Source organism: Neoarius graeffei, chromosome 23 (assembly GCF_027579695.1).
Source record: "Neoarius graeffei isolate fNeoGra1 chromosome 23, fNeoGra1.pri, whole genome shotgun sequence".
In the NCBI taxonomy this organism is placed as follows: domain Eukaryota; kingdom Metazoa; phylum Chordata; class Actinopteri; order Siluriformes; family Ariidae; genus Neoarius; species Neoarius graeffei.
Genome location: NC_083591.1, coordinates 4,266,832 through 4,282,555, shown reverse-complemented (window position 1 = coordinate 4,282,555; position 15,724 = coordinate 4,266,832). Strand labels below are relative to the sequence as shown.

General features: G+C 45.0%; 1 protein-coding gene across 1 annotated transcript in view; it reads left to right on the top strand.

Annotated features, from left to right (window-relative positions):
• Positions 1–15,724, top strand: part of zswim5 (zinc finger, SWIM-type containing 5) — a 48,811-nt gene that overhangs the window by 17,776 nt on the left and 15,311 nt on the right. The window contains exon 2 of the mRNA XM_060905631.1: positions 14,044–14,400. Within this exon, the coding sequence (XP_060761614.1) occupies positions 14,044–14,400 (357 nt within the window). The remainder of the gene's footprint in view (positions 1–14,043; positions 14,401–15,724) is intronic.

Below are 15,724 nucleotides of genomic sequence, written 5' to 3'. Positions count from 1 at the left end.
CGAGACTAATGGTCCATGCGGTCCAACTGAGCCTCACTACTGATGGATGTACTTTGCTGCACTTAGCACAGTGGAGACTAACAGTTAGAGAAAATAAACTTTGGATGCATATGGATGGCATGTTGTGTTCTCAGAGGCAGAAGTTAATCCCTGGCATAAGGGGGAAAAACAACAAATTCTCCACTGCCGGTATGACGATTACACGACAACCTGAAGTCCGACGCGTCTTAACCTGGTTTCAGAAAACGTACAACAGTTCAGCATTTCTGTCAGATCATCTGTTCAGGGCTAACGAGCCCCTGGTCAGTCCATCTTAGGATGCTGAGCGTTATCCTGTACTAGCTTCCCAGGTTCTGATTTGGGATCAGTATTTAGCAGACGCCCTTATCCAGGGTAACATACAACAAGGGGGTACATGACCCAGTGCTCCTGGAGCAGAAAAGTTTAAGGGCCTTGAACCCATGGCCTTCAGATTAGTAACCCAGAGCCTTAACTGTTGAGCCACCACACCAATCATTTGACAACAAGGTTTGCCTTGACCAACTTGTAAGGGGGGTAAAAGGCAAGTTTTTCCATTTTAAGCATCTTGTTTTGCTCTGCAGCGTGTTTTGTTCAGACACCCACAGTGTGACTGGTGTTTGACTGACAACTTTGGTGTTGATGGAAAAATAGCTCAGTATGTGTTAGGATGCAGCAATGCCATCCTGCTAGGATTCATCCAAGGGGATTATATTAGGCAGAGGTTTGTTCCTTTCTTCCTCTCAAAATACTCGCTCTCCTTTTTTTTTTTTTTTTCCCCCTTCCATCTTATCTGCTGCTTTCTTTTTCGGTACTGTTTGTCTTTGCGACATGCTGCGTCCACTTCTTCTGTAGATGGTATTTGATGTCCGTGCCCACCCTGTCCCCTAGAGAGACTCTCTCACACCTCCCAGGTTTTGTAATTGAATTGCCTCACCTTCAGAGAGACATCAGACTCGCGTTCTCGTTCTCATGTTCTCTCTCTCTCTCTCTCTCTCTGCTACTCTAGTAAATCCTGGAGTTTGGCTTGGTTCCCAGTTTTCTCCATTGATGTCTTCCTCCCTCCTTCCCCTTGCTTTTTTACACACACACACACACACACACACACACACACACACACACACACACACACACACACACACACACCAACTCAAAGTCCAAACACTCCTCTTTTTGTTGCCTTGGTGAGGGAGGCGGCAAGCCCGTGGAATTTGAGTAATGCATTCCACTGGACCGCCTTACACACGGTTACATACACAGGCTTCCTGCTGTCTCCCCAGTGCCATGGCAGTGGTGCGTGGGTCATTATGTTTGGCACGTGGCCCTTTGTCAGGGGACATCCCAGGACCCTGTCTCAACATGTAGTGCCATGGGTGGTATCAAGAAAAACTCCTCCGTAATTATTGCTCTGTTCCTTCACCATGACTTCCCAAGACTTGTGCAAGATCAGCATGACAAATAGACTCATCTCTGCATTCCATTCTTCTTTCCCAGAGTGGTTTATGATATTTTACCCGCAGCGTTTTTTATATATCATAATTGGAAGCACGAGTTGGAGCGGAGGTGGGCACTGAGGCAAATATGAAAACAAAAGCCACTGTGAGGTTACTGAGAGTTTAACTCTTAGTTTATTATAAAGAGTAAAATTCAGAGGAGCATGTTATACCTCCGTACTTACTCTTTATCAACATGAACTAATCGAATGGTGGACGTGGAGGCTAGCCATGTTGGCATGTAGTGACACAAAGTAGCTAGCTTAACTTTTCATTTTGCATTTGATTTTAGTTGCATTTGTAAGTAAATGCTTGTTAGATACTTACTTCCTAAAAGTTTCATTTTCGATTAGTAATCCATCTGGCAGTGGTTAGCTATTCATTAGCTATCTAGGCAACGCTTAAGTTATTCCACGAAATCAAGTGGTACGTTAGCTGATGGCCAACGAGACACGTAGCATCAAGTTGGCTATAAGCCATGTACGACGAGATTGAGTGAGTGGAATAACTGTTGACTTGAGTGCAGATTGGTTTGGTGACCTTGATCTCATCTCATTATCTGTAGCCGCTTTATCCTGTTCTACAGGGTCGCAGGCAAGCTGGAGCCTATCCCAGCTGACTACGGGCGAAAGGCGGGGTACACCCTGGACAAGTCGCCAGGTCATCACAGGGCTGATACATAGACACAGACAACCATTCACACTCACATTCACACCTACGCTCAATTTAGAGTCACCAGTTAACCTAACCTGCATGTCTTTGGACTGTGGGGGAAACCGGAGCACCCGGAGGAAACCCACGCGGACACGGGGAGAACATGCAAACTCCGCACAGAAAGGCCCTTGCTGGCCACGGGGCTCGAACCCGGACCTTCTTGCTGTGAGGCGACAGCGCTAACCACTACACCACCGTGCCGCCCGAACTGAAACTGCTTTGTTTTAATTGGTTGTCTGAACAGTGACTGCCATGGGGACATATTTTTTTGGTGATTTGAAGGTGTTCCTACATCAGAAAAACATTTCACAACTCGCAGTAAGAAGATTTTTTTAAAGACATTTAATCTACGCTTGTGTGAGAGACGCCTGGTGTTGTGGAGCTTCTGGAATGTTCTCCTGTCTAAGAGATTGTTTGTTCGTTCATTCTTTCTCAGTTTACCTCTGCGATTAAAGGTGCCTTTCACAGCTCTTCTTTTCTATTATACAAAAAGTTCCGGCTGTAGTTACACAAAGCACAATTCCAGAGTGTATTTCTCGTGTGTGTGGTGGTGGGGGCTAGTCGTGCAGTGTCCATGCACTCCTTTACTTCACGGTAACAGGAAACCCTGTGGCCCAGCCCTTCAGAGCACTTCAGCTCAGGGTGTGTAGAATTCCATCCTCCCTAACGGCACACGAGCCTAATGGTTCAGCTTGGTCTGTGTGAAAGTGTGCGAGTGTGTGTTTGTTGCTGCTGGAATGCCCAGTGTTTGCCTTAAGGTCTGCCAGGCCCTGCTGAGTCCTCTAATCCCAGGCAGGGAAAAGCGCACACACACATACACACTCCACTTTCCCCTGGCAGAGCATGCCAATGAGGGGTGTCAAGCTTCTCCTTCACGACTGAATGAAAGAGCAAAGTTATTCTCTCCCTCTTCCTATATGTAAGGCACCAGGCATGCTAGCCTTTTCCACTTTCCCATAGTGGCACAGTCGTTGCGCCAGGCAAGCCAAGGGCCAGCTGGCGTAGCTCGGGCTTTTGTTTTCCTGCTTTACTGTTTCGTGCCAAGTTTTGGCTTTGGGATACCGACGACCTTGATGTGGAGAGTGAAATTTGTTGAGCTGACTATTTTGTTGCTGTCGTGTATAGCCACACCAGCTGTTTTGGTGCATTCTTGCCACATCACTATTTATTTATATTCTCTGTTCCAACACTGTGCCAGTTTGAATCGGATTTCCAGTAAAAGCATTGTTTTTCGACAGGATGATGTAATTTAAAAAAAAAAAAAAAGAGCAAGCCAGTCAGTGAGAACCTGGAAACTACTCAAATTGAAATATCACTGTACGGGGAGGAGGGGAAAAAAAAAAACTTTACCTTTTTATTGCATTTACTTGAACAGTATGCTGACGATTTCAACCTCTACTGCCAAGCGTTTTCATTTTCATATCTGCACAAGTTTAATTATCATAAGAACAGATGGCTGAAAACCCCACAAGTGTCTGTCCTGTATTATTCCCCCTGGAGGTAATGGGGTCATCCTGTTCAAAGGTTCTTACAGGTTCATCAGCCACCTTCCACTCGGTCTCTTCTTTCCTCGTCCTTCACAGCTGGCTTTGAGTCGAGAGCGTGAATATTCATGCCGCCGTCCCTGCTTACTAAAAGCTGTGCTTAAATCTGCATAATTTGGCTTTAAGTGACTTTCAGATGGCCTTTTCCTTTTGACACTCAATGGAGAAGGAGCTGTACTTGGTAATCAAGCTGCCATTGTAAGGCAGGCCCTTGCCGTCCAAAAGCTCCTCGAAGCGCTGAGGCCGAAGCCTGCTTTTAAACCTTGTGCATGAGTGTCCAGGCACTTAAAGCAGCTGCAGCCTCATAAAGCTTAAACGAGGTGTAATTGTGCATTGTAGGGGCTTTGAAGGCAATGCAAGGTTGTTGGACTGCATTATGTGCTTTCACGGTTGCCACACTGTAACCTTTTGTCTGTCGCTATAAACGCACGTCTTTCATTCTCCCGGTTCAGGGGATACTTACAAAGATGTGCCATTTTAGATATTTTCTAGTGTTTTTTAGTTTGTTTGAACTCTGATTGGTGAAGGACGATGAATCATCCTATTCAAAAGAGAGCCAGTCGTCTTAAAGACGTGACCTTGCGGGTCCCTCTCGGCTTGCCATAGAGAAGAGCTGTTATTGGTGAGCCGCTCTTTGGAGAGCTCCAGGGCCATTTGAATGAATGGCTGCTTGGCAAAAGGCCTTTCTTTGTGTGCAGAACCCAGTGAAGGCGCATTGTGTAGCATTGTTTACTGAACATTTCCCTTTCTTCGGTATGCATGCACATATGTGCATGTGAACACAGGACTCCGAGACGTCGGCGCTGCAGTAAGGTGTTTCTTTTCGAACTCTTCCTCAGTGGCTTTAGTTTTAGAAACGAGCCTGACCAGATGATCAGTCAGCACTTTCAGAAATCCCCTTTGGTCTTAATATTTTACTGCAGTAGGTACCTCAGTATGGTTGCACACATGGCTGGCAGAAATGAAAAAGGTCAGTAAGCTGTGACAATGAAACCCCTTAATGAATAGATTTCCTTCTTCAGTGCGCCGGCGCAGAGATGACATCGGCTATTATGGCCGATGCACAGCGGACCATCTGCACATACGCGTTCGGGTGTTGCAAAGCAGCTTTGTCTTGCTCTGCTGACTTTATTAGATGAGCGAGGCATGCCAATTATGAGGACTTGGGCCAAATTTACAGTTTTATTAAAACTGTGCAAGGGTGGGGCCAGTGTGGCAGAGAGATGTTTTTGATGATGTGTCTGAATGGGAGGGACACTCCAAAAAGGACACACGTTTCATAAGCAATCTGAGTCTTTGTTCTGCTTTTACTTGCATTAGTTGGAATGTGACAAGAAATGGCCTAGGGGAGAAAGTGATTACGAGAAACTGCTTTCAGATCATGTGATGATTCCAGTCGAACAAGGACCTCTTTGTGAGCATGTATCCAGCTCGGTACTCATCTCCTTGCACCATTAACTTTGCCCATAATGCCTCTGAGGTAGACGCTTTTGTCAACAAAAAACTACAGTCATCAAAATGGATCTCAGCTGTTCCTACACGATGGGGTTTCTCACTGGCATTAGGCATGGACCATTATCAAAAATTTCATCTAGCAACGAGTGACCTGATTTATCACAAGGTGGCTTTCTGTTACAGTTTTGCGCAAAATAGAAGCAATTTTTTTTTAATCAAGTCGACAAAACACAATTGCGAATGGTCTCTGTTTACGTTGAGTGATGTTATATGATATTAAAATTGGAATTTCTCATCTTGCACTAATCATTCCAAATAAACACGGCAATGGATATCCAAGACTCGAGGTTTTTTTTTTTTTTTTTTAATTTATTTATTTTAAATTCACATTTCCAGTACTCATTTTTAGTTAGCTATTTCTGATTGCCGACAGTTTACAAAATTACCCTGATATTTGACTATATTTCACGTGTGTTCACAGCACTCCTTCAGCTAAAAATGAGAGGTTAGTAGAACATTTTTCTGACTATTAACGTTGGGAACAAGTTTTGGGTGCTTTGCGATATTTGACCCAACATTTATAAACGTTGCTAAGATGTTAGTTTTTAACATTTGTGTGATTTTTATTTCAGGTTTTTCGTAATGGTAAAAACCTTTTGTTAGCTTGGCTTGTCCAAAAACAGGACCTCAAGAAGATGCTTATGATCTCCAAATGGGAGAGACTTTATCCAGTCAGGAATGGTGCTTGCCTAAGCAGCCGCCCTCCTGAACAACAAAAATTTGCAACAAGATGTTAAATATTGCGATGCGTACTACAGTTGCTTTTTGTCTCAAGCTATCTGGCATCAGTGTCTTTGCCATCCTCTTGTCCTCTCCGCCATGCCCCTGCTTCCAAGCTGACGCCTGCTTGCTGCTGTTGGCTCTTTTGCGATCGACAATGGCGAGCCAGATCCCAGCCCGAGGCCTAGACGGCCCTGCAGAGACAAAAAATATAGGAGGGTGGGAACCCGGAGAACAGCAGGACGGGGTAAATAAAGCAGGTCAGGGACAGATTAAGGGAGCATAGAGGACAACGCAGGGGTTGGATGGCACTGCTGTAGGAGGGAGGGAAGGAGGGCACAGACAATGGAGAAGCTTGAAGTTTGGAACAGAAAGGAAGGGGGGATGAGAGTTGGTAATTTCGAGATGCAGCCATCAGCTGACTGTGGAAGCAAAGTACACCTTCAGGGTCTCAACAGGGCTGTGCATCCTTGCTTTGTGCGTCTGTTTTACCCCAAACCCCCCTTTTCCAAACACACATCTTTTTGTTGTCCTCGTCCATATGTTTAGCCTGGGTTGATGAGTATTTTATGCACAGACGAGCTGATCGACAATGTTGTTGTTGTTGTCATCGTAGCAGCTTTTGAATGCTAGCAGCCAAGACTGTCCACTTCCCTCATGCCGCTCGATGAGTTTGGCATCGTGTGTGCTCAGACAGGGGAGGGAGAGCGGAAGACAATAGCTAACTTTCAGAAAGTCGTTAGCAAATGTTTGGACAAGCCCTGGGCACATATTGACTTTTTCTAACCTTGTAGATGTAAAGTTAAAGTACACAACGTTGTACAGGCTTCTAGGTGGTTCCAAGGTAGTGTTTATGCTCTGGTACCTGTTTTACAGCTGCGAGGCAGGCTGAAGTCCAAAGTGCTTGTAGGAAATGGTTAAAAAGATGGAATGCGGTGGGAGTGGACCAGCTCAAAGGTGGTCGGTTATATTAGCTAGCATAGTGGAAGACAGAGAGCTAGGCTTGCTAAGAAGTTGCAAACCTTTTACAAACGTACTTGCAAGCTACTGTGCTAGAAGATGTCGTCGTAAGGTTTTAGGGAAGGAGGGGAAAAAAAGAGATTTAACTTTATAAAGGGAATCTTTTTCTGTAGTGCCACTGACTGTGCAGAATGACTGAGCCAGTGAAGCTGCCTCCAAAGGCCCATTGTGTCTCTTCCCACTACTGCTTGTCATTTGCAGGCAAGCAGATGGTTTGTACACGATCACATATTAATACCGGCTCTGTTTGGGGGGGGAATGAGCAGCAAAAGGCCAACATGTCATAAAGATAAGGAGGCCATGCTGGACAGACACATCATTGTGAAACTATCATGCACACCCAATGATAGCAGCGGTCATTTATGGACCAAATGAACCAGATTAGTGCATAAACACAAGTGATGACCTTTAGGACCTGTCGGGTTCTTTTGACAAAGGGAGACGCCCTGTGACTGGAAAATTGGTGGTGATCTGTTTCTGGAGGAAATGCATGAGCAGACTGGATGACCAGGCCACTTCCTGGATGGGCTTGATCCATTCCATTTGTATGCTATTAACTGTCAAGAATAAAGTCGGGGCAGTGTTTGGAGTATCCGTTAACTGTGTATGTCTAAAAGGAAGTAGACCTCAAGGTGTCACTGAGCAGGAACGTAATTAGCCACGCTCTGCTCTGCACCATGCATTCTACTTCCTATTTCAAAGAGCCAGGGTTAGCACAGTGTGTGTAAAGGGTCTGGATGCATATTCGGCATCCTTTGAGCACCGACGCAAGAAGACCTTGAGACAGAAATACAATGAAAGGATATCCTCCCCCTTTTTTCCATGGTTGCTGCATGGTTTCGGTTCAAGAGCGTCCGCTTTTATCTGCAGTGGGACATCCGGTCCTTCTTACGGCCTGCACGATTCATCTCCCTTCTACCACCCTTCCGTATTCCATATTCATCCTCTCCCTATACCTCCTTTTCATTTCATGACTCTCGAACCCTCGGCAGGTTAATTAGCAACCGCACGGTAATAAAAGCTCTTCAGCCAGGGTTGGTTGTGAATCCAGTGCTTGATTTATTTTGGGATGCCATCATTTGCTGTGTAATTACATCTTCTGTTTCACCCTCAGTTACAGCGCGTGCATGGTCTGAGTTAGACGCTGGTGGCTGAAAGCAAGGCTGCTTTGAGGCCCACGGATCAGAAATCAATTGCGGCTGATCATGACAAATGAGGCGCAAGGCCTGGCGTACGGGAGCCGTCATGAACAAATCAGCCTTTTATCCAAGCGGCCATCGGGGCCCGGCTCTGGACTCCTCAATGACTGGCTTTGTGCGAATGCGCGTCTGTTGTGTGGAGATAGATAGGTGGACCGGGGGGAGTGCGGTGTTAACCATATTGCTGCTGGGACAGATGGGAGGTGGAGTGGATGCAAAGGGTGGGGTCTAGTGCATAAGAGGAGGGGCCTCAGAATCCTTCCTGATAAGTCTTTGTAGCTTTAACGGGGCGGGACTGTGTTGTCATTGGCTGACGGGTTTCTGCGTGGGTGTCTTTGAAGGCTGGCAGATGGTGCCAAGGGACTGTGTAGTGTGGATCTCCTTTCTTGTCCTCTCCTCCTGTTTCCCAATGAGCACCGCTGCCTGCAGTGGTATCAGCCCCCACAACCCCCCCACAAACAGATGGCCAATAGAGCGGCCCGCTATGAGTGACTCTCTTAGCGCTGAGAATTAGCAGCCAGTGCCAATAGATTAATTATGATTGTTAGAAACCCACACGCCGGGTCTGCCGAGGACACCGTGAGCGTTCAGGTTCCAAAATGTCGTAAGAAACCGTGTTAATATTATATGTTGTGCGTGGTCTGATGTTTGGGTCTGCCAAAAAAAATGTAAGAAACACCATGGTCTTAATAATAATTTATTAAGTCGTCTATATCCAGTCATCTGTTTGATGGAGCGAGGAGCTTAGTCTTGAATAGATTTGTTGGATAATAGTTGTGGCTTGGAGAGAATTAGCTTGTGGCTGGATTACACTGTTGTAGCCTCTTTAGCTTAGCGCTGCAGTGTGGCATGGAGATTAGATCCAGGCTGTGGGTGGGAAAGGGAGGGGAATTCTCCTGATGACTGTTTTGTCTTCATTCCTATAAGATTTGTATTTTGTGTGCAACAAAGTGCATCTGATTTGGTTTAGCTTGCCCTGATTGGACTGTTTACTAAGCATTGGCGTCATCTTGTTTAGAATCAGCCTTGTGTATCTTAAACAAGCTAGTCAAGTAGGCTGAATGCCAGCCCACGAGCTAGGGTGTGTGTGAGAGTGAGCACAATGACCCACATTAACTGGAGCAGTGTCATTATTCCTCCAGGCTGACACTGCATGGCTTATTGTGATCGACACTGGCACTCCATCTGCTTACGACATCTTCCCTGTTCCAATCTCTCTCTCTCTCTCTCTCTCTCTGTCTTTTTCCTCTCTTCTTTGTCTGATCTGTGCCCGAGGCCTCCTCTCAGCCAGGTAGCAAATGATCAAAAAGACCTGGTTGAGGAAGCAGTGTGCGCGCGCACACACACACACACACACACACACACACACACACACACACACACACACACACACACACGGCCTCCGAGGTCAGCGTTGAAAAGAGCAGCCGTGGAGAGGATGGTAGTGAAGCATGTACTGCTTATCAAAGCAACAAAGGCTTGTATTGAAAGGAGAAGGAGGACCTTTAACATCCATCTGCGTCAGGCCCCGCCCCTTTCATGTGACATCCCACAAGCCAATGAGAAATGTTTAGTCACATATAAGATTTGAATGAAATCCTTTAAATTTTATGTATTGGTTGCATTTCTTTTTTTTTTTAATTACGAGAGTGCTTTTAGGAATTAATTAAATCAAGTCAATCTGAGGAGGCGTGGCCTCTGTGAATCAGTCCTGTTGAAGGAGGTGTGGCATCTGTGCATCAGTCCTGTTGAAGGAGGTGTGGCCTCTATACTGCAGACTTGGTGAAGAAGGTATGGCTTTAGTGTCTTGATGTCTGAGAAGTAGGTGTGGCCTCTGTCCTCAGTCACAATAAAGGAGGCGTGGCTTTAGGGGCTTAGTACAGTTTATTGATTACTTGGTGACAATGAATTGTGCTTAACTAGCGTGGGCAAAGGAAGTGGAGTGTGGTTAGTGGAAGGTATTGAAAGTTGACAGCCAGATGACATAACGTGTGTGTGTGTGTGTGTGTGTGTGTGTGTGTGTGTGTGTGTGTGTGTGTCTGTTGGTGGCACAGTGCTGTAAGACTGGTGGAGAATATTGTCCTCTTGTTAAGGAGGCCAGTGACCGGCACAAGGTCCCCAATCTCTGTTTCCAGGTCTCCCAAGACTCCCTGTGGCTTGTTTTTGAGTCTTTCTGTCTCTGACACACACACACACACACACACACACGGTCTCGATTTCATTCTTCTTGCCATCCTCCTGTCTCTCTTGCTCTTTCTCGCTCTCGTTTTTTTTCCCTCCTCCTGAGCAGATGAGAAGTCCTGAGTCACCCTCAGCGTATCTGATAAAGAGCAATTTAGCGGAATGGAGTCAGCAAGGACAGTGGGAGGAGGAGGCAGGAGAATGATTCTTCTTCAAGCACTCTTCTCTCTCGCAGCCTTCAGATTTACGGCGTTTCAGTGACCGCTAACGTGCGGTGGTGTTGTTGGTTGTTGTTGTAACAGACTGCGCTGTATGTTGAATGTGATGGAGGTCTGTGTTTGTGTGATTTGACATGCGAATGTTAATCAGTGATTTACGACAAACTAACAAACAGACACTTCAAATTGTCCCCTCCCTGCATCTCATCAGGTGAAACGCTCCAATGTTTTTAATTTTGATATTTTTTGCTAGTAATCCCATCAATAATTCTGTAGAGATCCTGTTATCCCGCTGACGTTGACGATTTTCCAGTAGCAGCACATCCTGAAGTGTTTTATTCCTCTTATATCGCAGCAGTCTGCTGTAAAGAGTCACACGTCGTAGGTTTTTTTCTTCATTTATATTCAAATGTAATGTTGTGGAACTTATTTCAAGGTGCAGTGTCCTGTCAGAGCCATTGTTTTGCCGTCTAATCTCCATGATCTGCTCCTTGATTCTCAGTCTGCTCCAAGGCCAAAAGCACTTTGAAATGGAAAACACATTGACGTTTGCGTGATCTGCCGTAGGCGAGGTGTTTCATTGTACTGTACGTTCTTGTCTAAGTATTTATCCGGCAGCCTTGCTGTACAATGCCTGCCACGGAGTTAGCAAAAGGATAGCATCTCGCCATTATGTGCTTCCTTTTATTTCATTCTAGGTTTTTTTTTTGTTTGTTTGTTTTGTTTTGTTTTTTTTCAGTGGCGTCTCGGTTCTTCTCGGCGCAGCATGAAGGCCACACAAGGCTTAACAGCTCGTACATTAGCCTGAAAGAAAAGCCCGGGTCTGTAAAACCACCTTCTGCTCTTGTCTCGTGCGTCTTTGTTTCTGCTCAGATCTGCTTTGAAGCAAGGCTAGCCCCTCTCCTTTTCAGGCTTTTATCAAACTGGAAACAGACATCACCATAAACTCGCCTTAATCAGGTGCCTCCACGCTCGCTGGCTCTGCCTGAAAGCGCTCGGCAGTAAATTGGACGTCGGATTTGTTTTCTGAAAAATTTCAAGGAGGGGTGGGACGACGGAGAGGGAGGAGGAGGATGCCTTCTGAGGAGAACTTGTCTGGAAAAGCCTTTTGTGGGATTTGGCACAGCTATGCTAGCTCAACGTTAGACGTCAGGCTAAAATGAGACTTGATGCTGGTGCACACAATACGTCAACTTGTGGGAGCGTATCGTGAATGTGTATGAGCATGTTTTGTGTGGGGGGGGGGATATATAGGAGGTGATTTACATTTGTTTATATTTCTTACCGTGTCCAAAATCGCTCACTTGTTCACTACTCCCTATATAGTGAACTACTATATAGAGGACTATATAGTGAGTTCATTGGTAAAATGATAAGACGCTTTCAGACACTAGTCCGTCGCGCTGGTATTTACGTCATTACTGTCGCACAATTAAAACGTGCCAGATCCGCCGACTGGTGGGTTTCAAAATAATAAGTACATGCATGTATTTTTGTGATAAATTCATATTATACTGAGCGTATTTCCCACATTAATAAATACAAAGTACCTGCATCTTTCAGTTCTTTTAAATTAAGGCTGAATCCTTTCTTCTTCGCCGCTGCCTTTTATTAAATCAAATTTGAGACTTTTTAAGTTGAGCTTTCAGTGTGACTGCAATGCATGATGGGATATGTTGCTTTGGTTAGTGACCATTGGTTGTACACTACTTTTCGTGATGCATTGTGGGATACTTTGAGTGCACTATACAGGGTGTAAATAATCCTCACTAGGGTTTCAGACAGCACTACAAAATGGCGTCCTCACACATGTATAAATAATTAGTGAGGAGGGAGCGATTTCGGACACAGGGTTAGTCGTCTTAGGATGTGTAAAGTGTTGGTCTGTGCACAAGTCCTATAGTTTATCTGTCTGCCTTCAACGCGATCCTGAAATCATTCCATTGTTTTATGCTAAAACCTTGGCGTTTTGTTTGTAAGATGATCGTTGCTAATGATAATTTACGCTAGCACAGGTACGAACTGTTAAATGTTATGAGCAAGCTAACACACCAGGATTTCCTATGTCAAGCACCATATCTATAGGTTTTAATAAGTTCAGGAGGGTTCACACAAACATTTAGCACAACCGGTGGTAAACTAGCATCATTTCCTGCTGTAGATAATGCTCACTCGGACAGTAGATAGGTTTATAGCTTATATCATCATGTTTACAAGGTGGGTTTTGGTTTGAAGTTCCAGTAATCCAGCCCTTGTGTTGATGAACCAGTCCAGGTTGCCATGGTGTCATGTTAGGGGTAGAGTGATACTATAATCCTCATCATGCCACCCCCATTGTCCATGCCCCAATCATTAATATTTCACCAGTCAAAGCCTGGAAACAAGCTGTCCCATTGGCTAGCCATATACCCCTTCCTTTCCCTTCGCTTCCCTCCTCAACCCCTCGCCCTTAAGCACGGTTACCTCACATTTTACGTAACTCCATGTCCTCTGGGACTTGTTTGAGGGCGAGACTATGTAGCATCCCCACCTATCCCTACCTACCCGCCCCAGTATTACAGAGCGTGTTAAAACTCCAATACACTCTCCCCAAGGACGAATTCACAACCCCGGCCCACGGGGAGATGGAGGTCAAAGGTTACAGAGGATCTACTTTCCTCTTGTAACCTCCTGTCTTACCAGGACCCGGGACATGTGAGTCTCTGAGCTCTCCTGGGATTTCCCCCCTCGAGAGGATTGGATGACCTTAATCCATTACTGTGTCAGATCAGTGCAGCCCGGGTGGTGGTTTGGTAACGGCTGGATCTCCTCTCAGGCCATCAGGAAAGTGTTCGGTGACCACATTGAGTGTACTCAACACTTTTTAAAGCTGAAGTTTGGAATGTTTTTTTTTTTTTCTAAACCTGTTATCAGAATTTCAGCAAATTGAAGAAAAGTTGTGGATTGTGGCTATTTTTATGGTCCTGAAATGAGCTCCACCCCCTGCATCAGTTTCATTAAATATCAACAAATAAGGCATACAGGGTTTCGACAGAAGGGGTGAGGGGCTGTTGGGGTAACTGGAATGCTGAATTCCCCCCCCCACCCCAATGGTTTGAAAGGGCTGTAAAAGTTACAAATGGCTTCTTTAATCCTGACTGCAATTTCTGGATCATGAACTTGATTAACACTGTCTACCTTTGTGTTTCGTTGGACATCTTTTTTTTTTTTAGCCCAGCATGCATTGCTGTCACTCTTTATCTTGCTAGCTTGTCAGAAAATTTGTCTATAATGTAAATAATTTTATTTTGACCTGGATATGTTTAACAACATTTTTTTTTAAATATATATATATATATATATATATATATATATATATATATATATATATATATATATATATATATATATATATATAATGTATGTGTCTCTCTCTCTCCAGGTTTCCACCTTAGTGGAACGGTAACAGAACCGGCCACGCACTCAGAGCCCGAGGTGACGCACCGGGTGGCCATCAGCTTCGACCGCTGCAAGATTACATCAGTGACATGTGGCTGCGGCAACCGCGACATCTTCTACTGCGCCCACGTGGTGGCCCTCTCGCTGTACCGCATCCGACGGGCCGAACAGGTGAAGCTGCGGCTGCCCATCTCCGAGACACTCTTCCAGATGAACCGGGACCAGCTGCAGAAACTCGTACAGTATCTGATCACGGCGCACCACACCGAAGTGCTGCCCACGGCGCAGAAACTTGCCGACGAGATCCTATCCTCCAACTCTGAGATCAATCAAGTGCACGGTGAGGATCATGCCGTTTTACAAATTCAAATCAATTTCAAAGTGGAATTTCCACTTTTTTTGCCTCAGACTACGTAAATATTAGGAAAATTTGTAACATTTGCAGCCCTGCGATAACCTGGTGGCTTGTCCAGGGTGTACCCTGCCACTCGCCCATAGTCAGCTGGGATAGGCTCCAGCTTAACTGCGACCCTGTAGAACAGGATAAGCGGCTACAGAGGATGGATGGATGGATGGATGGAACATTTGAATAGTGAAATTTGTTCTGATGGCATTTAAATATTCAAAGCGGTTTCTCTGGCATGATTAAACAGTTCAGCTTTTCAAACAGTACGTCAAATTTCATTTTAATGTACAGTACACACGCACCTACTGTCTGACTCGAGCTGTGGTATCTGCCTTACATCATCATCGTTAACGATCAGCACGGGCTCTTCCCAGCGACGCTCCACTTGGAGCGGGGACTCTTGGAAATGGGACGCAGCCTGCCAGGAATCTGGTCATGTGACTGAGTTCTCTTCAGAATAGTCTTTAAGTGTTTGCTCGTAACCGTTTCGTTTTAAGACTCTATCGGGGAGCTGTGTTAGTTTTAGCTCTGCCAAGTGCGCCTCTTTAGGCTGAAATATCCCTGCACGGCTTATATGAGCGTTCCCAGCTCTCGCAAGTCCCAGAATTAGTTTTTGAAGTAGATGGGTGAGCGAAAGCAGACCTCTTCTTCCTCTTCCTTCCTCCTCAAGTGGAACATTAAAGCCAGTTTCAGCACATATGGTAGAAAACCTAGCCAGGAAGTGCCCTCTTTGTGTCAGAATCGACTATCAGGCGCTCACCAGGAGCCACACGGTGATGGGGAAATTTCAGGAATATGGTCACATGACCAGGGCTGGTGAGAACTAGTGGGACAAAAATGAACTCTCAAGCAAACCTGATGATGATACAGTAATAATTTTAATTGTGTCTCAAGCAGTAAATCTTTTTTTTTTTTTTCCCCTTCTCATGTCTGGAGATATTTAAGTTATTCCATGAAATCATCGAGTCGTACATGAGCCGACGAGCGGCGTAGCACCAAGTTGTCGATCAGCCATGTACGACTAGATTGAGTGGAATAACTGCTTTATTCTATCCACATTCACTGGATTTTGAGAAATGGAGCATTTTTATTTTTTTGCAAATTTGATCAATGAAAACTTGTCCGACAAAATTATTTCCGCTTAGAATGTAAACAACTTGGCGAAATGACAGGAGCAGTTTGTGAAAAATGCTATAATTAATAGCTCTTGAAAAAATAAAAATTAAAAAAACATTCTTACCATCAAATACTTTCATTC